General features: G+C 36.2%; 1 protein-coding gene across 1 annotated transcript in view; it reads right to left on the reverse strand.

Moving 5' to 3' along the window:
• Positions 1 to 1519: 1519 nt before the first annotated feature.
• Positions 1520 to 27106, reverse strand: part of GABPA (GA binding protein transcription factor subunit alpha) — a 32588-nt gene continuing 7001 nt past the window's right edge. Inside the window, exons 2-10 of the mRNA XM_029214904.1 lie at positions 26911 to 27012; positions 23314 to 23458; positions 21109 to 21193; positions 18782 to 19027; positions 13044 to 13238; positions 9254 to 9307; positions 8176 to 8316; positions 7741 to 7933; positions 1520 to 1897 (exon numbers count right to left, since the gene is read on the reverse strand). Of these exons, the coding sequence (XP_029070737.1) occupies positions 1669 to 1897; positions 7741 to 7933; positions 8176 to 8316; positions 9254 to 9307; positions 13044 to 13238; positions 18782 to 19027; positions 21109 to 21193; positions 23314 to 23458; positions 26911 to 26987 (1365 nt within the window). The 5' untranslated portion in view covers positions 26988 to 27012 and the 3' untranslated portion in view covers positions 1520 to 1668. The remainder of the gene's footprint in view (positions 1898 to 7740; positions 7934 to 8175; positions 8317 to 9253; positions 9308 to 13043; positions 13239 to 18781; positions 19028 to 21108; positions 21194 to 23313; positions 23459 to 26910; positions 27013 to 27106) is intronic.

A 27106-nucleotide genomic window follows, 5' to 3' on the forward strand; every position in this document is an offset into this window, starting at 1 on the left:
ATGATTTGAGGTTACCAGAAAAGGAGGTCACAGACGCCCTCCTCTACTCCTTGTTCCTAAGATCCCTGTCCCTATGGTTCTCTCCAAACCACTATTTGCTACTAGTGGCAGCAACTGCTAACAGTGCCTCTTTGACTGCATTAGCATGGCACTTTCCTCCTAGTTAGTCAAAAGTATTGAGCTCTTATTAAGCTGTTTAGAGGGACGGATTTAAAGGCGATGATGAGGGAGAAGATACATAAAGTAATATTTGAGAATCAATCTTCTGCTATAAGAGGATTATTTGCCAGTATCTCATATCAAGATTCGTGCGTAATACCTTAAAACAAAAAGAAAAAAAGCAAGGAAACCAAGCACAGCAAGCAAGAAAAAAAGAAAGACATTTCTAGCCATTTCTCTTTAGTGTTGGCTTGTGGTAAGTAAGGAGTTTTACGTATGTAAGAGTTATTTAATTTTTAAAGAAGTTTTTAAATGAGTTATCACCTTTTGAAATATCTTTGCTTTGAATATTATGTCTTCATTTATATGTGTGTACATGTATATATGTATAAGATGGTCAACTGGACATGTATATAGATATCTGTACACTCATATATAATATTCAAAGGAAAAAATTAAATAAATGGGAAATTTTGTTTTAAGAAAAGACTGCCTACACTGGAGTTCAAAATGTCCTTTTAAAACTATTTGCAAGTAATTTACTAATGTCTTGAAAGGTAAAGTACTACTGACTGATTTAAAGTCTTCACTTCATCAGAAACCCAGGACTTATATAAGCTGCGTTGTATAATAAACCAGCACTACAGGGTAATTAAAAAAAAAAAAAGCCGTACCAAACCAAACTAAACCAAACTTTTATTTTCAGGTTGAGGTACACTTTTTCAGTTTTTTAAATCTCTGATAGGGAAAGCAGAGATCATTTGAGAATTTTTGTAATAGTTGGTTTATTAGAATTTAATGCCTCTCTTATAATAATTTAAATTCTTGGCCTGACATTATGAAATAGCTATACAGTAAATCCTTAAAATTGGCTTGAGTAAAGCCAGATTTAAACCTGGATCTCTTTCTTCAGCACTGTTCCTCTGCCAGTCTTCTACTGTCCTTTGCTTGCAAATATATAAATTACTTTAATAACGTGATGCTCTTAGTTTAGTAATTTATTAATATTTTATTTGATATGACTATTTTAGCTCTGCTTGATTAGATGCAACAGGCATACATGCTTCAGCTGTGAAAAATTCCATTTTCTGGTTCTATGTAAAGCAACATCTAAAGCAGCAGAGGGGAAACAGTTATATTTTCAAAAATAGTTAAGCCAGACTGTTTCCTGAAGATACTTTCATTTATTTTTCATCAATAGCTACTGGCTATTTTTGGTTGGGCTAGACATTAATACTGACCAGTTTAGCTTTCTTGACTGTTAACAAACTATCCCACAATGAACCTGCCTAAAGACATTGTGGTGATCGTTTAACATACACATTTTCTAAAATATATGCTCAAAGTAAAAAGATCCAAATTCACAAGAGTATGAAATATTTATAAAAAAATCATGCATCAGATTGTACAGTCTAGAAATAAAAGAAGATTCAAATTCAGTAATAAAGGTAAGAGCAATACTTGCTCTAACATTTAAGAAAGACCTTGGACTCCCAAAAGGTCCTGGGCTCAATTATCCTTTTCTGTTTGCAGAGACGCAGTAGCCAGGGCTACTGCTGTGACTGGCTGGGCAATTCCATGGAGTTGCATCTTTGCAAGTTTCTTCTGTTCACATTCTGTGACCAAACGGTTCAACTCTGCTGCACTGTATCCAATAAGAGTCTTCAAGTCACAGACAAACTTGTATACAAATCTCTTGCCTTGAACTTTACAAATCATGTCCCCATCATAATAATACCTTTAAAAAAAGAGAAAACACATTAGGACTATATATAAAAAATTTAAATTTGGACTTCTTGGGAATTCCCTGGTGGTCCAGTGATTAGGACATGGGCTTTCACTGCCGTGGATCCGGGTTTGATCCCCGGTTGCGGAACTAAGATCCCACAGGCTGTGTGGTGCGGCCAAAACCAAAACAAACAAAACAGAAAATAAAATTTGAAACAAAACTACCATACAACCCAGCAATCCCACTACTGGGCATATACCCTGAGAAAACCATAAATCAAAAAGAATCATGTACCACAATGTTCACTGCAGCTCTATTTACAATAGCCAGGACATGGAAGTGTCCACTGACAGATGAATGGATAAAGAAGATGTGGCACATATATACAATGGAATATTACTCAGCCATAAAAAGAAACGAAATTGAGTTATTTGTAGTGAGGTGGATGGACCTAGAGACTGTCATACAGAGTGAAGTCAGAAAGAGAAAAACAAATACCGTATGCTAACACATATATATGGAATCTAAAAAAAAATGGTTCTGAAGAACTTAGAGGCAGGACAGGAGTAAAGATGCAGACGTAGAGAATGAACTTGAGGACACGGGGAGGGGGAAAGGTAAGCTGGGACGAAGTGACAGAGTGGCATGGACATATGTACACTACCAAATGTAAAATAGATAGCTAATGGGAAGCAGCTGCATAGCACAGGGAGATCAGCTCAGTGCTTTGTGACCACCTAGAGGGGTGGGATAGGGAGGGCAGGAGGGAGATGTAAGAGGGAGGAGATATGGGGATATATGTTTATGTATGGCTGATTCACTTTGTTATACAGCAGAAACTAACACACCATTGTAAAGCAATTATACTGCAATAAAGATGTAAATAAATAAATAAATAAAATTTAAAAATTTGGACTTCTTACAATATTTCACAGATTATTCCATAAGAAGAAGCCTAGTATTGTATCTATTGCAATAGCAATTAACACTGAGTCTATATAAAATATTTAATGTTATTATCCAAGGAAACATCAGAACATTAACTAAAATTTCAATGCTAAGCACTCAAATTTTATGTACTAAATCTTCAAAACATATTTTCAAAAATTACGATGAAACACTGATTTAAAAATAAACATTACTAAGCAAAACAAAAAACCTTGGGAGCAGTAACAGGGCCTAAGAATAAGGGCTCTGAATCAGAACGCCGAGATTCAAAACCTAACATCTCAACTTATTCCCTGTGTGACCACAGGGAAGGCATATTTTCTCTAAGCTTTTATTCCTCATTTATAAAATGACATTAAAAACAGTATGAACACTAATAGAACTGTTGACGATTAAAAGGATTATCTTTGTAAAGTGCTTAGCACACAATGACTGCCACATATAGCCCTCTAGAAAATAGAAGCTATATTGATATATAGCTTTATTCACATAATATGAATAAAAATTTAATACATATATTCTTTGGATTGTTGGAATGTCCATTTCCTCTCTGTCTTGTACAAAATCCTTTATTATGTAGCTATGCTTTCATCTTTATCATTTTAATATGTAAAGGCTCTCCCCTTACAAAGAAATTCTCCAAACCAACAGGGAGCCTCAAAAGAGTAAGCAAAAGGGCTTGAAAAAAAAAAAGAGAGAGGATACAGAAAAACATAAAAGAGGACATCATAAAGAAACAATGTTTCTTAACCTGCACAGGTACATTTGGGGAAATCACTCTAGAAGTCTGGTTTACTGCTGTTTTCTATGGATATAAAACAGTTGGATTTATACTTACTTTGGAAAACAGACTTTATTTACCCCTATGCACTGCCAATTCCAATAATAGGAAAAAAAAGGTAAGTCGAAACTTTTCTGGGCTGGCAGATTTTGGAGACTTTATTTTAAAACTGCACTGCCCATTTGCGCCATTTGACGAAGAGCTGTTACAAAAGAAACAGCTATTTGCAAAAGTACCAGTGGTATAAACGATCACATTTAGCAGGATTTTATTATAAAAATCACTCAGTTTAACCAAAAATCCATTAATGAAAAGACTACATGCAGGAAATTATGTCATCTTTCCCTAATTCTAGAACAGCTAAAGTATAATGGCTATGTTCACTTTCCCAGTAAGAGATATAACACACTGGGCATAGTCTCCTGTCTCCTTTTTTGTCAATTACATTAATACAGAATTTAGATCTCAGCCTACAAACTACCAATGCTTGTCATCCAGTTAAAATGCTGTAGGCATATCAATTTCTTAAGAAAATTTCGACATAATACGTAAGGCTGTAACAAATAAGACACTTGGGAAAAAAGGAAAATGAAGAGGGAAAGTGGTTTTACATTTCTAAAACAAAATTGGAGTTGGTATAATCGTATGTTTCTTGGTAAGATGTTATAACATGTCATATACATACGTTCTCATTTAAATTAACACTTAATTTTACTTAATACTTCCTCCAATCTAGATGCGTCATACGACCACATATAACAGCACTCACTGCATTTGTTTCCCCCCTAAAATGAAGAAAGTAGAAAGGTACACAATGCCTGTATTTTCTTTCATTCATTCATTCATTCATTCATTCATTTATGGCTGTGTTGGGTTTGTTGCTGCGCACAGGCTTTCTTTTTAGCTGCAGCGAGCGGAGCTACTCTTCATTGCGGTGCACAGGCCTCTCATTAAGGTGGCTTCTCTTGTTGTGGAGCACGAGGTCTAGGTGCGTGGGCTTCAGTAGTTGTGGCACATGGGCTCAGTAGTTGTGGCACACAGACTTAGCTGCTCCATGGCATTTGGGATCTTCCCGGACCAGGGCTCGAATCCGTGTCCCCTGCATTGGCAGGTGGATTCTTAACCATTGTGCCACCAGGGAAGCCTCGATGCCTGTATTTTCATGGATATGACTTCTTTTCTCCCCACCCCCTTTTTTTAACTTGTATTTTTAAAAAACTTTTAAATTGGGAAATATATTACACAAACAGAAAGGACACAAAAGCGAACAGCTCAGTGATTTATTACAAAGCAAACAGTCACCTGTTAACTACACAGGTCAGGACACAGAACACTGTCAGCACCCTAGAGCTCCTCTGCGGCGCCTCCCCATCATCACCCCTCCCTTGCTCCAAAAGGTTACACCATCCTGTTTCATGATAATAATTCCATTGCTTCTTTTTATAGTCTTATCACCCAAACATGCATCCATAAATGCTGTAATTTAGTTTTGCTGGGTTTTTTTAAAACTCTACTATATAAATCCAGTATATACTCTTTTGGGTCTGGATTTTTTTCACTGAATATTATGTTTGTGACATTCACCCACATCAGTGCATTTTTAATGGATACACAGTATTCCCTTTGTATATTATAGTTTACTTATTCACTCTACTGTTGATAGATATTTGGGTGGTTTCTGGTTTGGGGATGTTATAAATAACGCTGTTATAAGCATGCATGTGAACATATATGTACATTTTTGTCTGGTACATCCTTAGAAGACAAACTACTGGGTTATCGGTCACAGTTTACCTTCCTACCAAAAGTGTAGAAGCATTCTCACTGCTCCATATCCTCATCAACACTTGGTACAAGCAATTATTTTAATTTTAGCCACTCTGGGATGTGCACTGTACCATTTTATTGTGGTTTTAAAATACATTTCCCTGGACTTCCCCGGTGGTGCAGTGGTTAAGAATCCGCCTGCCAACGCAGGGGACACGGGTTCAAGCCCTGGTCCGGGAAGATCCCACATGCCACGGAGCAACTAAGCCCATGTGCTGCAACTACTGAGCCCGTGTGCCACAACTACTGAAGCTTGCATGCCTAGAGCCCGTGCTCCGCAACAAGGGAAGCCACCGCAATGAGAAGCCCGTGTACCGCAACGAAGAGTAGCCCCTGTTCGCCACAACTAGAGAAAGCCCTCGCACAGCAACAAAGACCCAACGCAGCCAATAAAAAAAAAAATAATAATAAATAAATAAATAAAATACATTTCCCTGATTACTAATGAGGTTGTGCACCACTGCATATGTTCATCGGCCATTTGGACAATCTCTAGTCTAATGTGTCTGCTTAAGTTTCTTGCCCATTTTTCCTAATTTTCCTATGGATTTGTAAGAGTTCTTTACATATTCCAGGTAAGAGTCTTACGTCAGATATGTGTGGCTTGACTTTCACCCTCCTAATGATGGTTTCTGATGACCGGAAGTTTTAAATTTAAATGTAGTCCATTTTATTGATCGTTTCCATTATGTTAGTGCTTTTGGCTCTGTTAATGTCTTTCCTCATCTACTGAAGTCAAGTAGGTATTTCTAGATGCCTCCCTATTTTACTTTCACATTTAGAGCTACAAGCGACATAGAATTGATTTTTAGTATGCTATGAGGAAGGGGTCAATATGGATAGTCAACTGTCCCAGCACTACTGATTGAAAAGTAGGTCTTTTCCCCACTGCCATCTTTAAATCAAATGTTCCTATATTCTTGGTTCTATTCGGGCTATCTACTCTAATCCTTGGTCTATTTGTCTATCCTAAGCAAATAGATCACTGTCTTACTGTTGTAGCTTTACAGTGAGTCTCAATATCCTGTAGAGCAAGTCTTCCCACTTTGTTAATTAATCTTCTTCAGGTGTCCTGGTTATTGTGATACCTTATATTCCTATATAAATTTTACAATTATCTTATCAAGTTCTATGAAAACATTTATTCAGGCGGTTACTGCATTGAAAGTTAGACCAATCTGGGGAGAAGTGACATCTTAACTATTAATTCTAATAATTCATCTGTAATTTTGAGGGGACTTGTATGTACACAATCACATCAACTGTCAAAACTGATTATACAGAAAGGATCTTTAGATAGTTGGCAAAGTGTTTGAGACTGAATAAGTGATAAGTACATTGAAAATAAAGCACTGTAGTTACTTATGTATGCTAAGGAAAACAAATGGTCATTCTGGAAAAGAAAAATAATCATGATAAACTATATAATAGTACTTACATGCCATGATCCTGTAACAATGAATACTGATCTAATCAACACTTCCACATAATTATATAATTACACTTGGATGAAGGGATGGGAAGGGTATATGTGTTAATAATGAGAGGTAAATCGTAATCTCTGTGAAATTCACAAACAATGCTCTAGTGAAACATGAAGTAGCAGTAAAAGCATGTTATTTAGGAATACAGAGGTAAACTGCAGAACTGCTTTACCAAATTCACTCTTCCAAAAACATAGACATAATTCCTATATATCCTACTTCTCAGATACTTAAGTGAACATACTGAATTTCTATCACTGTAGTAAGCATAATTTATGACAGTAATTATGTCAAAAACTTTCATACCACTTACGAGAAATTATAAATAATTATTCTACTCCAATTTAACTGATGTAAAGTTTGGATATTCAGATTTTGGCATATTGTGGGGGAAGGAAAAACAGGGAAATGGGTTGACATTTTGCATCTAATTATAAAAATTGACAATATCTACGTATTTGCTAGAATTTACACTCATTCAGTTCACCTATACCAAACGATAGCATCTGTTATGTAAATAACAGAAACCTCAAAGATTAGATATGTTGGTTTTAAACATAGTACATGCTTTTAAATCAGATAAAAACAAATAATCTTAGAATCATCTTTTAAAAAACTCTACGTACCTCAAATTATTACTAAAAATCTTTTTAAGAATTTTTAACATAAATGTGAAAAATTTTAGTTTTATTTATATAAAGAAAACATTTTATAAACAAGTATTTTAACATCATTATATAAGTGTTTACACTAGAATAAGAAGCTATTTTTTAGAAAGGTTTGATATTTACAGAAAAGTAATAAATTCTTACCTTAATGCACGACTAAGTTTCTCATAGTTCATTGTAGGTTTATTTTTACGTTGTCCCCATTTTTGTGCAACCAGTTCGGGCTGATTTAGCTTAAATTCTCCTTCATCACCAACCCAAGAAATGCAGTCTCGAGCATCCTTGTCAGTAAGAAGTTCTAGCAAAAACTGCCACAGTTGGATTTGGCCGTTGTTTCCTAAAAATTGACAAGAATGACAAATATTGACCACAATGCTATGGATTAACAGAGGGCAAAAGACAACACACAGGTCTTCTGGTGCATACCTCAGCCACACTAAAAACACAAACTTTTTTTACAAATGCTGTCTAAGTATCACCAGAGAAAAAGTCCATATTCACATTTTCATACTGTGAAATAAAACGAAATATACATAATTCGACAAATTTTATAAATACCAGATGATAATGCAAAAATACCTGTTCTGTTCCCAGGTGAACTTCTATCTTCTCCTGAAATCCTTGGAGCTCTTTGTACTTTAGCTGCCTTTGCACTACTATTTATAGCTTTAATGGCTGTTGGTGTAGCAGACTGCACTGATGCTGGAATAATTTGCACAGCTGCAAAGCAAGACAAGGAAAAAAAAATTTTTTCTCCTTCCAATACAAACAGTGAAAAAAATTACTGAAAGAAATAAAATGCAATTAGTTTAACTAACGCCCATCTAATTACCTCAGCACAAGTTCAGAGGATAAGGTATGATGTCTGTATTACAGTTTGTGAATCTTAACATAGCGAATAAAAGTTGGTCTCCTTATTTTGGAAAAACTTATTGATGTGATAAATCTAGTGATACATTAAAGTTATTTTAAAAAATCTATTTTTAAAAATATTTGATCATAAAAAATAGTTTATCAAATTTTGGAGAATGTGGACAAATGAGAATTCACGTTCCACCGCTGATAAGAGTACAAACATACCCTCTTTGAGAAAAACTTTGGTCTTACCCAGTAAGGTTGAAAGGGTAGAAACCCCATGATATTACAACCAGAGAATCTCACAAGCATTCTTACAATATTCATTCAATGATGTTCACAAAGTTTTAAAAATAATATACAGCAGTGAAAATAAAATTGAGCTACATGTATCAACATGGGTCTCATAAATGTTAATGTTAAACAAAAAAGCGAGTTACAAAATGATATGCACAGTATATCACCATTTTTCCCCAAAAGTTCAGACATGTAATCAACAATGCCCTAAAGTGTTTATGGTTACGTAAGTTGGTAAAAAGATAAAATATGCATAGAATAATAAACATCAAGTTCAGGATAGTCATTTAAAGTGGGATCTACAACAGGTAAACCTGATATATAAAGTTTTATCTCTTATGGTATACACAGATGTTGGTTATACTTTATTATTTCTTTGTATATCTAAAATACTTCACATGAAATTTAAAAATTAGTTTTTCTTTTTACTACCTTGCAGTACTAAATAAAGAAAACGTTTCTTATTGATAAATGGGCCACATATTATGGGCACATGAATACTCACGTTGATCAATTGTAACTATCTCATTCATCTGTTGTTCTTGGCTTGCCAATACATCTGAAGAACACACATAAAAATTTTTTGTTTTCACTTAAACCAGAAATGCAAACTCCAATCCAGTAAAATTCAAAAAAAAAAAACAAAAAAAACCCCTCCACAACTAAAACAAAAACCAAGCAAACAAAAAAGCAAAACATCAAACAACTGAAACTTATTGGCATAATAACTTAAAAAGATCCTTGATCGTCATTTTACAGGGAAAAGATGTTTTTAAGAGAAGTAGCAGAAGGAAAGTTCCAAATTCTTTTCATGTTCAGAAAAGTTATTCAGAGAACCAGGGTTTTCTAAATGTAAATACCTATTCTAAATCTATTTATCTATGTTTTATATTAAATAGGAAATCTTAAAGATCAGATCAAAGATGAGAATATACATCACAATGAAATTATTTAGATACACTTTCTTCATCAAAAAGGCTCTTTCTCTTTAAGATGATCTGAGAGAGTGTCATAATTTACTTAACTAACATCCATTTTTTAATAAAACGGCTTTAACTTTAGAATGCTTCTTCTTAAAGACAGCCAAATTTTCAGTGGAATTGTAGCTGTCCTCAGTGTCACAACTGAACTAAATAATTTAACATGTCTACAAATACAGCTCTCGACATGAGTTACAGTGTAAAAGGTCCTAGTAACCCTTTGGAGAACCATTCATTACTCATCTGTTGCTATTCCCTACCTCTCAGACAAGGGTTACACTTCCCAGTCTATATTCCTTCAGCCTATTTAGTGCCCATCATAGACTGGATGCTTCTCTCTTGAACTGAAATAGCACCTACCAGCAGTCATCTGTGTACTGAGTGAGTCCTGGGGCCTGGGCTCCCAACACAGTTCTACTTAGGATGCCACGCCAGGATCCAACTAAAGACACAGAGCTGGAGAGGACTGGGAAACTAAAAAGAGATCTGAATCCTACTTGTCAGATGGGAGCTTTCTTTGGGGGTCCTGAGTTTGGGAGTTTAAACAATTACATGGAACTAGCCTCAGATCTGGGTTCTGATCTTAGCACTCACTCACTGGCTGTGTGACTGTGGTAAATTATTCAACCAACTTCACCACTGATTTCTTCACCTTCCACTGTATGAGGTGGTTGTAAGGATTAAAGGAAAATATTTTTAAGAAGCACAATGCCTGAAACATAGTTAACTTTTCAGTAAATTGAAGACACTATTCTTTTATCCACATTCCTAGTTCTGAGCCTTCTCCCCAAGAACCACTGTCCCTCTTGAAGAAAAATGCATGCTTTATATTTGTGGTACATTTTCCCTCAGATTTTATAAAAGTAACTTGAAAAGGCAAAGTGCTATTGGAATGAAATTGTTCCATTCGTGACTGTAAATAAACACAGTGCCCTAGACCAAAAAGAGGCGAAAGAGAGTCACCACCACACAGCACAGGCATTACTGATCTGTAAGATCAGCTTCTCAGCCCTGATTTTCAGAGTGGAGTTTGGTTTGTTTCCTGGGGAACTCTCAAGATAACAAGGCAGAACACAGAAAGAGAGGGGCTTTGGAAAGGCTGGTCCAAGACCATACAGGCACTCTAATTATCATATTCCTCTATAGCCCTCAAATCCTGGTCATACATGAAGGAAGCAGAGCCCTAAGGGGCAAAGCTCTGAGCCTATGGAGGCATTTTATGAAGAAACTTTGGACACTAAAGGTATAAGGCAATTCTTTTTTCTAAATAAGACCCTCAGCAAACTGAGAGCTTTGTGCCTTTGGTGGCAGAAGACATATTCATACGAAGAAGGACATCATAGAGCTGGTACTACTGGAACATTTCCTAATTATCTTCCCCATGTATTGTAGGACTTGGATGAAGTTTCACAAGAAGGGAAGCTGCAGGAAGCTGGTGGCTCAGGTTGGAAAACTAACACAAATATGTAAAGATGGAGCTCTATCTGTTCAGTACTGTGTCTCCTTGATAGATCATTGAGGAAAAGATAATAAATGCTGGGTTAATAAATGCCTTTCAGAAATATGCTGTAGACTTCACTCTACAGGAGGGGCCAGAGAACTAGACTGTGCCCAAAGGAGCCTGTTCTGAGAGGTAAGGCTTGTGAATTATAGAAAGTCTGCCAGAAATAGCCTTACACACCACCCTATCCATTCCCAGATTCTGAGAATTAGATTCCCAAACCAGATGGGATTTCCTCACCAGGCAAAGAACCACGGCCAGATAAGCAAGGAATTCCCTAAGATACTCATCTAGGCTCTGGGGCTTTGTTACTTTTGAAAACAAAACAATTCCAGAGCAGAGCTCTTCTGAAGAAGACCCATTCTACCACTGACTGCAAGGAGATGGAAAGATACACAAGATTTCTCTGCCCCCCGTACTAGGAAAAGTCTCCGAATGAGCTTTAACATTTGAGAAGCACTGGGAGAACCAGAGAGAAACAACCAAAAAGTGCTGACCTGGGAGACAGAGCGAAAACCATGAATTTGAGAAAAACTAAACTGTAGTCTAAACACTGTCCTTGTTCTATTCTCGAGAGTCCCTAGAAGAAAATGTTTCTGTAAACATAACTTACATGTTAAAAACCTGAAACAATTCAGGAATTTACCTTACTTAGCTGAAAAGCTCTGCAGAGAAGAAAACCTGTGAAGCCAAGGATAAACTTTCAACCAGAACATTCAACTTATTTATCTAATAGGAACTGAAACTGGAAATAAACCGTGTAAATATAATGAATGTAATAAGTCTTTTAAATATTTTTCTCCTCCTGATATTTAAGAGAACCAACACAAGAGAGATATTACCAATAAAAACAATGAAGGAAAGCTTCTCTACAGAGCTCATTTCTTATTCAACAGCAGATGAAAACACTAAGCATTAAATGACTGTGAAAAATCTCTCTACCAGATCTGTCCCCTTACTGGGTATACAGTAAGATGAAATGCTACCAGTTACATTTTCATCCATAACCATTATAAAACAAAGTCAGAGTGTCCTATTCACACATTCAGAAAACTATTTGGGTTTGGCTAGCATTCCTGATTTATTTAACAGTGTCAGGGAATGGGTTACTGCTAAGATATTTTAACAGTCACTGAAATATAAGATGGATTAAAATTCAAGCAAAATAATTTACATCTATTTGAGCTCTTTTTGTTGGACAGCCATAATCATAATAATAATGTCTGTCAAGCAACATGGTAACACTATAATCTGTGGCTTCCAATTCAAGATGGTGTGTTGCATACTTACACTTCCCCTTTCTCCCTTAAGATTCCATTCAATTAAAAGACATTTTAAAAGATTTAATCCCAATAATGAAGGGAATGCAAGGGAAGCCACCTGTGAACAAATAATCTTAAATTTCTAGAAGATGAGCATAAAGGACAGGACTGACTGATGAAACAGAAGTCAATAACTAGAATATATGAACAGAGCTAAATGCAGGGCATAGAATCTTACTTCAGAACTTGGATTCTAGGGTTAGTCTGCCTGTTTGGAGCCTGGCTCTGCCTCACCCTAGGTTCTATAACCTTGTAGGGGCTCTCTAAGCCTCAGATTCATATCTGAAGAGATAAGGAAAGTAATGATCTGTGGCATTAGTACGAGATCAAATGAGATAATACATATAAAGCTCTCAGTACAACCTTACACAATTAATAAATGTTAATTATTATTGCTATTATCAATGAACAATTTAGATGAAAACAAAGTTATAAAGAAATAAAACTAAACTTAAGCTACAATGCAAATAGACAATAATTTCAATTTTATACATTTTCGAAGAAGTTCCAGATGACTCCAGAGAATTTCTCCCCGAGGAACCCGCTGAAAAAAATCTTCTTGGTTGAGACTACAGAGTTCTCTTCCGGAAATATTCAGCGTAGTGAGGTCTATATCGGTCATGCTGAATTCCTTCATTACCCAAACCACCCAATGCAGGACTTGGTCTGTGGACCACTGTATGGGATCTAAAGAGAAAAATATTACCATTAGCCTAGTTGCATCTTAGATATTATATAAATTTACAGTTAACTTGTAAACACACACACACACAAACACGCAGATAAAATCCAGACAGGTTTCTTTTTTTTACAAGTAAGTGAAGTAAATAAACTCATTATATGAAATAAAAAAGATTTTTATGCTCTATTTTCTCCTTAGCTCCTTTTCAATTTCTTAATCTAAATTTTTGATGGATTCACTTATTTCTACATCAGTTAGTCTGGAATTTTACCAAGAAAAACAAAATGCAAAACTGCTCTCCAGTGGGCCAAATGGAAGAATAAAATACATGATTACCTTGTAGGAAATGGAGTAAATTAAACAAGTTTTTAAAAATTATTTTGTAGTAGTGTATGATTTGATGCACTGAAAAAATAAAATTATAAGGGGTTTCTGGGGAGACGTATTCTCCAAAATATGAACATAATCTTTCCTCACTTTTACTTCTTGTAAAAAGCTAGTTGTTCCTGCACTTACCCTTATGGTAGCACTTACAATACAACACGCTAATTGCATGTCTACTCAGCTGTCCCCCCTATAAAACCTTGAGGTCTTAAATATAAGGACTGTGTCTTGTAAACCACTGAATCTTCAGAGCTTACCACGGCGCTTTGTGCGTACATTTGTTAAATCTATAAAAGGTGAATCCAAATAGTTTCATTTTCTTCATCATTTTTTACTACTGAATGAATTCACAAATAAAAAAGATAGTCAACATGTGTAAATAGTTCATGATTTGTATCCCTGGCATGTAACGGAATTTCTACTCACAGAATTTTAATAAATACTAGCTGAATTAATTTTGGTATAGGTATTTCTGCACGGAGAAGGTAATCTATCCAAATGGTATTGATTATATGCCCCCAAGATGCATGCTATTCAATAAGAAAATAAGTGAGGAAAAGTAACACTCAGGTACTTATCAAGAGCCAATTTACAGTAAAAATGAATCAAACATAATACAGGACTGCAAGCCACAGAATTGATTTTTTATTTGATTTTTTTCACAAGGAAGTTAAGGAAGGAAGATTCTAAGAAGATGGCAGCAAAGTTTTAAAATTTCTCTGAATGCACACATAAAACAAAACAAAACCCACCACTGAAAGCAACTAGAGAGCAAAACCAAAAATCCATGGACATTTACAATTAAACCAGGTGACATGATATCCCCTTGGAACCCAAAATACACGCAGGTGAAGACAAAGCAGTAACAGTCACAAGAGCTGTATGGTATCAGCATCTGTGCAGGAGAAAGCAGAGGGAAGCAAAGGAACATCTCACTCTCCATCCCGAGCATGCGAAAAACTGAACACAGCCAGGAAGTATTCTTTGAAAGCACAGTTTTGCCCAACCCAATAGCAGAGGAATACAAAGGCCCATGGTCAGCTTTAAAGGGGATGGAGCAGTGAAGCACCTGTGAAATTTTCAAACTAAGCCAAGGATCACTTCCAGAGGAGAAGACCACAATAAAGAGAAATCGGTGGGAGTGGAACTGAAATTGAGTAGCATCGAAACACGAAGGAAAGGGAGAGAGGAGGTCCAGATAAAAGTGAAGTCAAGGAACTGACAGGAACTGAGAAAGCAAGAGGCTCTATTTTTTAATACTACTCCAAAACAACAAACAGAAGGAGCTCTGGAAAGTTAGAAAAGCTATCCTGAAACACACTTCAAAGTTCAAGTAAGCACATTTTACGTAAACATGAACAAAAAAGTATCAGGATCAAAAAGTTAGAGGAGGGGCTTCCCTGGTGGCGCGGTGGTTGGGAGTCCGCCTGCTGATGCAGGGGACACGGGTTCGTGCCCCAATCTGGAAAGATCCCACATGCCGCGGAGCGGCTGGGCCCGTGAGCCATGGCCGCTGAGCCTGCGCGTCCGGAGTCTGTGCTCCACAATAGGAGAGGCCACAGCAGTGAGAGGCCCGCGTACCGCAAAAAAAAAAAAAAAAAATGTTAGGGGAAAATAGTCCGCCTTGTTTTCTTAAATAATATCAGGTCTTCTAGTTTAACATAACTAATTGCCATGCATGTTCTCCCTGCCTCTTTTCTCTAAGTCCTTAGTAAAATGACGCTAAAGAAACTTCTGAAAGATGTAAACTCACAGGAACATGAGTGGGAAACGACAGAAATGGAAGCATCTCCCCACCACGTAGGCACCAGGAACACTTTAGACCGGTCTACAAACCGAAGAGTGAGACCCTATCCACCCACTCCACTTCCCTTTCCACTTCCAGAATGCAACATTTACACACACACATCAACCCTAAATCCTCACCCCAACCTTCTACTCCTGACAGGTGTTTGGCCAATTTTCCAGAGAAGTTGGGAGACCCAGGAAAAAGATTTATACATGCTGACACTTGAAAATCTTTTAATAAAATGACCAACACCCCATTTCACCAGCATAGTCAACAAACTCCTTCCAGACTTCAAACTAATTAGCTTTAAAGTTATTCACTCTTAAATATGAACAGGTGGTCAAAAATAATCAGATATTTGAGAGACGAAAAGGAAACCACTAGATGACCAAAAATAAACAGAAAAAAGCAGAACCCAGAGGAAGCAGAAATAATGCAATAACAAACTGCACACATCAAAAAAAATAATAATAAACCTCCACTTCACTGTAATCAACATAGAGAGGAGAGAAAACATGATATCTGTAATATAAGGTCAGAATGCTATGGAAAGGTAACAACCAAAATAAATAGCCCTTGTAAATTGAAACTAAAAATCAGGTTGCAATATAAAGAAAAGAAAGGGACTTCCTTGGTGGTGCAGTGGTTAAGAATCCTCCTGCCAATGCAGGGGACACAGGTTCGAGCCCTGGTCCGAGAAGACCCCACATGCTGCGGAGCAACTAAGCCCGTGCGCCACAATTATTGAGCCCGTGAGCCACAACTACTGAGCCTGTGTGCCCCAACTAATTGAAGCCCACGCGCCTAGAGCCTGTGCTCCGCCAACAAGAGAAGCCACTGCAATGAGAAGCCCGTGCACCGCAACGAAGAATGGCCCCTACTTGCCGCAACTAGAGAAAAGCCCACGCTCAGCAACGAAGACCCAATGCAGCCATAAATAAATAAATAAATAAACAATATATAATTAAAAAAAAAAAAGACAAGAAAATTTGGCAGAAAGTAGTACAAATAGATATGAAGATGAAAAATAAGGAAGAAAAAAGATGTAGAGTATCAACCCAGGAGATTTGATAGGAGTTCTAGAAAAAGAACAGAGAAACACAGAAGGTTATTATCAAAATAATAATGAAGGAAAACTCCCCAGTACTGAAGGCAGAAATTGTGTAGATCAGCACTGTCCAACATAATGCAGGCCACTATGTAACTTTAAAATTTTCTAATGGCTACATTAAAAAGGTAAAGAAACAGATGAAATTCTTTTTGATAATAATTTCACTTAATACATCCAAATGTTTTCATTTCAGCATGTAATCTAGGTAAAAAATTTATAAGATTTTACATTCTTTTCCTTTTGTACTGGGTGTTTTACTCTTACAGCATATCTCAATTCAGACCAGGCATATTTCAAGTGCTCACATGGGACTGGTGACCACGGCACTGGGCAGCACAGGGCCAGACTGAGATGCTACACAGAAAACCCGAAATTGACAGCAAATGAAAAGATCCACACTGCCACTAGACTTGGTCTTAACAGCTTTCTTATTCTTTGAGGAATGGCTTAGGTCTCATCCTTCAAACTGGACTCTTTTATCTTGTTATGAATAACTCCTATCCTTGCTTCTTTAATCTTTCCTTCTCCCACTAGTTCCACACCATTTATCTACAAATACACTCAGGTCACCACCAACTCTTGAACCTTCAATATTATTTATTTATTACCCCAGCATTCTTCCCACCTGCCCCCCCCATTAATACTCAATTTTCTCCATTTCTACAATGTTTATTTAGTTCTTATAATTCACCTTTGTCGCTCCAACTCAGCAGCTGCTTTTATCTAAATCTACCAATGAGCCTCTAATGACCAAATGTAATAAGATATTACTCAGTCAGCATTCTTTGACTTTCTCAGCAGTGTCGAGTCTTGTGACCATCTAAAACTCTTCCCCAATTTCATCAGCACTATATACAGTTCTTATTTTCCTTCTATCTGTTAAGCTTTCCATGTCTCCCGCACTTCCTGTTCCTCAACCCTAAATGTTGACAAGGTCCAGCATTATGTTCTCTTCCATTTTATCTCTCTCCGTCAGAGACTGCATCTACTTGTATGACTTTAACAAATTCAATGTGACTGAGTCCCAGATAACATCTTTATCTCCAGTCCAAATTTTGTGCACCTGAAACTACTTTCTGGTGACCTCCAGTTGAATTTGTACTATTACTTGAAAATCAAGTACAATCAACACTTTTCCTTGAAAAATCTTTCCAATACCAGACTTTCCTACCTTCCCCACTAAGGTTTAGAAGGCATGGACTATCTTTCCTGTGCACTACTGAAAGCCCAGAATTTAACATGGTGTCTGGCTCAGGAAATATGTAATGAAGATGTAACCAATTCTTATATTATTATTGCCTAGTCACCCAAGCTTGAGAAGTTAGATCAATACTTGAATCTCCCCTCTCTACCCTCACACAATCCATCAATCAGTTGCTCAGTCCCATCATTATTTTGATTCATCTCCTCCTTTCTGCTCCCACAGAAATCATCTGGTCTAGGCTAACCTAAATATTATCACCTAGTCACACCCAAACTACCTGCTCCAACTTATGCCATATAGCACTGCCACATTCATTTTCAACTGTCACTTCCATCAATCAAAAACAGTTCTACAGGGCTTCCCTGGTGGCACAGTGGTTGAGAGTCCACCTGCCGATGCAGGGGACACGGGTTCGTGCCCCGGTCCGGGAAGATCCCACATGCCGCGGAGTGGCTGGGCCCGTGAGCCATGGCCGCTGAGCATGCACGTCCGGAGCCTGTGCTCCACAACGGGGGAGGCCACGACAGTGAGAGGCCCGTGTACCGCAAAAACAAAAAAAAAACAAAACAAAACAGTTCTACAATGCTACAGAATAACTCCTTACCCAATGCATCTTCTCACTACTCACACTTCTCAGCTTTGCACAAACATTTCCTGTCGGCAATGTCTAGCAGTTTCCTTGTCTATAATAAACTCTTTCCCAATTTTCCCCCAGACCACTATGATCCTTTTGAGATTCTAAGAGTATGTTTCTTTATACCAGTTATTGACAGCTTAAAAACATGTTACGTTTATAGCAATTATCTTTTTTCATTTATCTTCTCTCTCTTCAACTACATTGTGAATGCCCTAAGGGCAGATTTTTTTTTTCTTTGTATCTTTGTATTCCCAGCACCATCATATGTTACAGTCCAAAAAAAACAAAAACAAAACCAAAGAAAATCAATATATTTCCTAAAAATTCTACATTTAAGATAGATAATCTACTCACCCTACTGTCTTTCATGTCAAGCTTAATTCTTATTATTCTACCTAACATAATTATTATGCATTTTATTACCATAGGGTATCCCAAGACGTTCTTGCTCTTTCCTATAACCTTCCAGAGCAGCAGCCCATCTCGTCACTTGTTCTGAGGTTTCATCTGAAATGGTTGTAATGTGTTTTGTGCCATCAAGAGTTATCACTTGAGCTTCCTCAACAAGATGTGCTTCTGCTTCGGCATGGTGGGCATCTGGATCAATAACTACTTCAACTGTTTCCGCAGGTTTAACAATTTCCAGGATGTTTAGCTTTGGTTCAATTCCTTACCAGTGATTAAAAAGAAAACAAGTATATCTAAGTGAAAACACGAAAGTCTCTAACAAATAAAAATTTAGTTTATATGTTCTCAAATGGTAGAGCAAGGCTCCATTTTAAATATTTTTAGCATTATGTCTAGAGAATTTAAACAGATTTCTATTAAATGAGAAAAACAACAATTCAGCAGAACTTTGATAGATTAGATAACAGTATTGTACCAATATTAATTTCCTCATTTTGATAACTGAACTGTGGTCATGCAAAAGAGTTTCTTGTTTTCGGAAAACACACTAATGTATTTAGAGATAGGAAGGAATAATGTCTACATCTCATTCTTAACCAGGTCAAAAAAATAATGTGGGGATGAGGGAGAGAGAGAATAAAGCAAACATAGTAAAAGTTAACATTTGGGGAATCTGGGTGAAGGATATCCAGGAATTCTTTTACTACACTTACAACTCTTCTGTAAGTCTAAAATAATTTAAGAATACCACCACCACCATGCATATATACACACACACATGCATGCAAGCACACACACCCCCCACCTACAAACATTAGGAAAAAAAGTACCACTATGGAATAGAAAATTAAAACTACACTATGGAGAGTATAAATGAGTAGCTACTTATCCTGAGAAGTTGAAAAAATTAAAATTATTTACTGACTCCTTTTCTTTTTAGAAGACAAAGTACATGTATTAAAAATGAACAGACATTAAGCTTGTTACATTAAATTCACATTAAATTCTGATTTTCATTTTCAATTGAATAAAGAAAAACCCAAATACTTAAGATATTCAAAATAGAATAAACTAGCCCTTTATGAAATAATCTCAGATACTTATATTAAAATAACAGCTGTAAAAAACTATCATACTACTTAACAGCTACTGTTTGCTCACTGATTCAGTTACAATCTTCATCAAAAATTTAATCAAAGTGTATTTGCAAGAAAAAACAAAACTCAATTTCAATATTCTGAAGTTCAATCAGGAAAATCATTATTACAAGAAAATATACAGCTATCATTCATCAGGTAGTGTAAACAGAAGTCAGTTCTTTCAAGGATACATGAGGAAACAAATTATAATTTTTGAAGAAGATTTTTCCTAAAAATTATCCCCTAATCCTCCATTCAAATTGCATCAAGTCAACTCTTCTTAAACACACCTATACTGAGAGGTCACTAACCTTTTAAAGATAAAAAACAAAGATTGATTTTCTTTCCTATTCCCAACAATAGTAAATCCTGGGGAAATTAAGGATCATAAGTAGGTAGTTACCATTTTCATAATGTGAAGAAAACTTTGGTTTGTGAAATATAATTGTAAGCAATACAATATGTTCAGAGATGAAAATTAGTCTAAAACTCTGGTTAGAAATCCCAAAAAGCCACATTTAAAAAAACTAAAATTCAACCCACCAAAAATGGTTTCCTAATTTTCTAACTTGTGTATTTACACAGATTAGTAAAATACTGTGATGGATATGGCTGACTGGGTCACATCACACCCTTTGCAAATTCCTCTCTCTGTGCTAAACTGCAGAGACTATACATGTCCTTGCAGCTACGGTGGCAGATGTGATTTAGGTTCTAGAATCACTGCCATGAGCGTTCTATTTGGAGATGAGTTAAGAGGGGACAAGCAAGCACACGGCATCCATTTTTTGGCTAATGGGAATCACTGAAAAGGCAGCATGGTTCCAAATCGACAGCTATAGTTGTGGCTTTCAGATTTGGCATTTTCCAGATCCCGGCAGAGCAGCAGCTTCCTTGGCAGTCCAGTTCTACAGCGTGGCTGAGGCATTCTTAGAAAGTCAACTAGAACTTGTTCTTTCAGCCCTCCCTGTGATCCTGTTATTTACTACCCTGTAATATACCCTTTCCTGATTAAAGTAGGTAGAATGTGTTATACTATCTGCTTCATCCTGGCAGATAAAACAATTAAATCAAAAGCATGAATATTTGGCTATAACATCACATTAACTAATTTAGACAACCATCTAAAACTTATAAAATTGAGTTCCCATATTAGAAAAACATGAGCTAAACTTTTAAGTAACAACATTAAAAGTAACTTACCTTGGTAAGAAATTACCTGTACACTAAGCTGTACAGTTCCATCTGTCTTTACTCCTTGGTCAAATAAACTTCGTTCTGGATCCAGCTAAACATGGATAAAATGATTAAGATTATTTTAGCTCAGTCATCTTGTTTAATATAAATGGATGTGCCAAACAGGACTTAATTACTGAGGCATACTAATTAAGTTACAGAACACGTTTAATTATTCAAGTTGTCCTATCATTTAATTCTTTGCCAAAACTGAAAATAACTTAACCACTGTGGTAGCAATTAAGGACAACACAAACGACAGAATTTATTGTAAGTGGTAGTTTTCTCTAGCTCTGGAGTCTAGTTTAGAATTTTAAATAATGCCAAGGGCAATTATTTTTTCTGTATAAGTATTTAAAGTAGAAGATAATGCTATTTATCTGCCATGAATAAGCAAGGGTGTTTTATTAGTGGGGACAATTTATATAAATTTATTTACGTAATTCTTGCCATATCTCCCTTGTAACCAATGATACACATTTAAGATCAGGGTTAACTCTAAATTTCTGATCATAAAGTTAATGAAGTTAAAGGACTTATAACCTTACTACTTGACCTAGCTATGAATATCTTTAATCATAATTCTGTATCCTTTCAGTATCTTTCAGTATCAGTGCTTTTGAATACATTTCACACAAATGGCAAAAAGTAATTCTGACTTCTAGACATTTTGTCATCCATTTATAAACAGGCTTCTGTTGTAATTATTTTGAATAATGTGTATCTCTGTGTCTGCATATCATACAGCTGGAGGTACAAAGATCCTCCCACTCTCATTCCCAAGAATTCAGCCAATACTGTAGTCATGGTACAAACATATTTTCTAATATTAAAAACATCATACACATAAAGCCTAAAATCTTAAGTGACTGCATCTAACTCAAACAGAGACAAGACAAACTTTGTAACACTACACTTGGACAGGTCAAACGTGGCAGCATCACTCCTTAAGACAATAGTCTCTGCCTGACATTTTGTTAAAAATTCTCCTCATAGCAAGACTTCTCCCCTCTCCAGTAGACACTGGTACTATCTACTAGAAGCTAAAGCCTGTGTAACTCTGAAGAGGGCTCTCAGGTACTGGACACTCTAGCTAGTTCAGTTAAGAGCTGGCACAAGGACAAAACTCAAGCATGATATTTGATCTCAGGTCATATTCCTTAGAGAAGTGCAACTCAACTGTTGTTCATCAGCTCTGAAGTCAGCACTCATCTGAAAATACAAAAGCATTACCACAAGCAGCAAGCATTCTGACTCCAACTGTATATTTGCATTAATTGACATGGAGAACAGAAGTTACTATCCTCAGATCCTTTTTGAGGAGGAGAAGGGGGAGGGGGACAGGAAGAAATCCAAAATGTCCTAGATGCAAGGCCAGCTCTGAATTCTATGATACTATAAATTATGCATATTTCCATTTATTCTACCAATATATATTGAGATCCTATGATAGGCTGGGTACTTTGCAGGTGTTACTTTCGTTTTGGTTAGGTCAGGTATTGTAAGAGCAGCAACAAATATCAGAGCTAAAAAACAAGTAAGAGATTGAGTCCAGATTGAGTCCCTTAATTTTACATATGAGAAAAAAACAGGTCAAGTCCAGTGACAATGAATTATTCAATAAAAACTTTATTAAAAAGTCAGCCTCAAACAAGTGAAGAGTTTTAGAGTCACACAGGCCTGGGTTCACATTCCAATGTATCCCTTTGTAGCTTATCCAGAATTTACTGCTGGAGCAAATAAAGATGGAAGGGAATATAAAATCATTTGGTCAAACTATCTCTAAAAGATGAGGAAACTGATACACAAAGAAGTTAAAAGTTAGAAACAGGGTGTGAGGACACACTTCTTCAGCTTCCAAGGTCAATGTGTTTCTCACTACTCTACGTTTTAAGCTCTGATTAAAATGTATTTAAACTTCTAATTTTATATTTGTCAAAGTAAAAAAATGAATGTTTGATTTATTACTCAATCTTTTAAAAATAATTTTAAGTGGAGGAAGTTTTTCTGAAAGAATTCTTTTTACTTCTAAATGCTTACATTTTATAATAATATAGGTCAAATGGAGAAAAAGGTCACAGCTAGAGAGAAAAGGCCAACAACAACAACAAAACATTTCTAATGCAGATATAAATGCTGAAATACAAATCTCAAAAAAGAAAAAAATAATACCTGGATATCTTGCAGGCAAATTTCATGAGCATCCAAAGAACACTGCAGTCTTGGTTCTAGTAGTTTCTTTAAATTGCCTATTGGCTCATTGATGTCTATGGCCTGGCTTACACATTCAGCTGGAGTGTAGGTTTGTTCAACAATGCTAAAGAATACAATGTTAAAGGATCCAGTGTTAAAGAATATAATGGTTAACAATTATATTCTTACCCTGGATATTAATGCAATGATATGGTGAAAACAAAATTCAACACCAAAACACATTTCTGGCCTTTGAAACTCCTTTCTGCACAGACACCTTTCACAGTGGTAGGCTCATCACCAGCTAGTGTTGCCAAGCTTAATACTGAATCACATCGCACAGAGAAATGCTAGCTTGAAATTTAAGGCAACTTTTCAAATACACCATATTATATACATACATATGTATGCATGTGTGTATACATATACAAATATTGCATATACAATATTTAAGGAGAAACGTTTGCATTTATATTATATTTCCAAGTTATTTTGAAGAATTTTAGGCTCAGAAAGGAATATATAAAGCCTCTTCAAAACTTGTATGCCATCTCTACTAGTCAACTTCTCTTTCCAAGATTAATACAATTTAATAATGTAAATTATAAGACAGGAAAATATAAGTTATCAAAAATATTTTCATTTAATCTAATCTGAAAACTACTGGTTATAATCAGTCTAGATCCACCTTAAAAATTATAATTTTCCTTTACAACTCTCTAAGGGCTCTTTTGCATTATTATTTCATACTTTGAATTCTACAAAGTTCCTTGAGGTAAAATCTCTGGTACGTAATTCTACGTATCTTTTGTGAATCCTTATTTGAGGCCAAACAGAAAATAGGCACCAATTAGTATTTGCTGAATTGATAAACCTAGAATTCAATCAAGTTTCATGACATGTTTAATTTATATATGGTTTAAATCTCATTTGCAGTTGTCAAAAACAGTATGTATTTAAAATTTGTCAAGTTCCATTTTCACATAAATTCCAAGTATAATGCAATATACACATGATATTCACTGAACGTATTCAGCCTAAATTCCTAAAACTTTTAAAATTTATAAAAGAGAACAGTCATGACTGAAAAAAACAAGATTATTTTAAAATAATAGTAAACATATTCTTATTATTACTATTTGTTAAGGTAAAATAATTGGGTCTGGCTAAGTGAGTATTTTTACTAATTCTTCAGCTATAGCAGAGTGGGCTACATTTTTCTTCTTTTCATAACAATAATCTTTAAAATGTCACTTTAACACAGATTTTTAAAGACCTATTTTACATGAGCTCAACATTTAAAACATTTTTTAATATTCTGTTGCCACCATTTAAACCTTGGGAGATCCATATAAAAAACCTGATTACCAATTTCCCTTGAGAAAGTGTGGATGATCTCACATCACTGGACCTAAATTTCTGCATAGCAATCTGCTACAACTAGACAGCTAGCTATAACTGCTTCCTTTACATAGCTACTCCCCAGGTCAACAGTAACTATCAACCACAGTAACTACCAATATCTTACATGAGACATCAGCAAAGGTTTTCTGTAAGGGGTCAAACAGTAAAAACTTCAGACTTTGTGGACCATTTGTATGTATGTATATATAAAAATAAATATGTGCATGTCAGTCTCCAAGATAGCCCAAATGATTCTTACCTCCTAATATTCACATCTTTTCATAGTTCCCTCCTGAATTGTACCAAGGTTGGACTGTGTGACCAAAGGACTAAGGACTAAGAGTGATATATGTACTGCTTCTTAGATTAGGTTATTTAAAAATAAGACACTGTGGCGAAGGCTCTCTCTCAGACCATCTGCTTTAGGGAAAGCCAGCCGCCATGTCATGAGCAGCCCCGCACGGAAAGAAGCCCATGTGGTGAGGAAGCGAATGGTCCTGTCACCAGTCTTATGAGTGATCTCAGAAACAGATATGCCAGCCTCACTCAGCTCTTCAGATGGCTGTGGCCCAGACGAACAGCTTCACTGCAAGCTCACAAAGTACCCTGAGCCAAAGCCATCCAGCTAAACTGTCCCCAGGTTCCGGATTCTGAGAAACTTCATGCGATAATAACAGTTGGGTGCTTTAAGCTGCAAAGTTCTGGGGTAATGTGCTACATAAATAAATAAATAAATGTATGTATGTACGTATACACACAAAACCTAAACATTTATATGTGCACATGTATGAAAATTAAGAAAGACATGCAGCCTATTGTTTCTTCCGTTGGAGAAAATAGCATAATCGAACATGTTGAAAAGCTCCATTAAAAATTTAAGGTCTCCCAGGCAGTCATGTCAAGGTATTTTAGACCTTTTCTGTCAGGAAAATGTTTCTGTGCCAGGGCATGGTGGGAGAGGACAGGACGGAGGACACTAAACTGGGGTTTCTCTTTTGAGGTAGAGCCAAACGCCTCTTCTGAGCAGAAGAGGTGGCATAAGTAACCGCAGAAAAAATGGGGGAGTTGCTAATTAACTGGCATGAAATCTCAATTATGCAAGATGAATAAGTTGTAGAGATCCATTGCACAACATTATGCCTACAGTTGACAATACTGTATTGTACACTTAAAAATTTATTGAGGGTAGATCTTGTGTTAAATATACTTACCACAATAAAATACAATTTTTAAAAAATTTAAGGTCTTTAACCTCAGCTGCACTCTCAACACTCAGCATCCTACTCAACTTTAGTGATCTTCTCCATTCCCATCATAGTTGTTCTAAACCTTCGTTACTCTATGTCAGTTTTCTGCTACCCTTTAGGTCCTTTTACTTTCAGTTTATTATCTCCTGCTTTACACAGTAAAGTAGGACTATTAGCCATTACCCTCCTCAACCTTCTTGACTCCCAAATCCCTATTTTTTACCCATATTCTCTCCTTGGATTCTGAACTCATTACCACTGCCCTCCTTCCTTAATGGAGTAATATTCTATTACTATTCCAAAAACTAACACCTTTCACTTCTCTATATGCTTAGTACTTTGATGGCTCATACAGATGTATGTTTCTTCAAATACAAGGTAGTCTCTACAAGGGCAAGTTACAGTCTCATTTATTCATGTACTCCAGACAGCTGTTATTTGTTGAATTAGTTCAGGCTGTGGATTAAACTCTTACTGAAATAAAAGTAATCAGCACTGACAAAAGGAAAAAGAATCAAACAGTGCCTGAGGGGGAAAAACCATCACAATCAATTGCTTGATCATTATCAGCTATGCTTATTACTGTCTTTAAAACTATCTTTTCCTCCCAGCTACAAAACCAACAAACCCAGTAAGTCTGAGGAAAAAGGCAATACATATCCCGCAAAATGCTGAGGTCAGTTGGAAAAAAAAAAAAGGCCCCCAAAAGAACTTGGCTTGATTTTTTTTTTTTTTCTTTTGCGGTACGCGGGCCTCTCACTGTTGTGGCCTCTCATGTGGGATCTTCCCGGACCAGGGCACGAACCCATGTCCCCTGCATCGGCAGGCAGACTCTCAACCACTGCGCCACCAGGGAAGCCCTTGGCTTCATTCTTAATTAGGCATGTTGATAATATAAAAAGTGGTAAATTAAAAAAATACCAACCTTTCTTCTGTGCACTCTGGTTTCTCTGTTCCATCAATCTCAATTTCTATCAGCTCCTCTGCTTCTCTTTTCGTCATGATTGAAGTATTTCAAAAGCTGACCCTACAAAAGTTAAAATGAAAGACATTCTGAAATTATCTGCATAAGCAGACACGGTATACAATAAGTAAAGACCCAATTCAAATAAAAGTGGAGG

This window comes from Monodon monoceros, unplaced genomic scaffold (assembly GCF_005190385.1).
Source record: "Monodon monoceros isolate NGI ecotype Baffin Bay Population unplaced genomic scaffold, NGI_Narwhal_1 Super_Scaffold_11, whole genome shotgun sequence".
Classification (NCBI taxonomy): Eukaryota; Metazoa; Chordata; class Mammalia; order Artiodactyla; family Monodontidae; genus Monodon; species Monodon monoceros.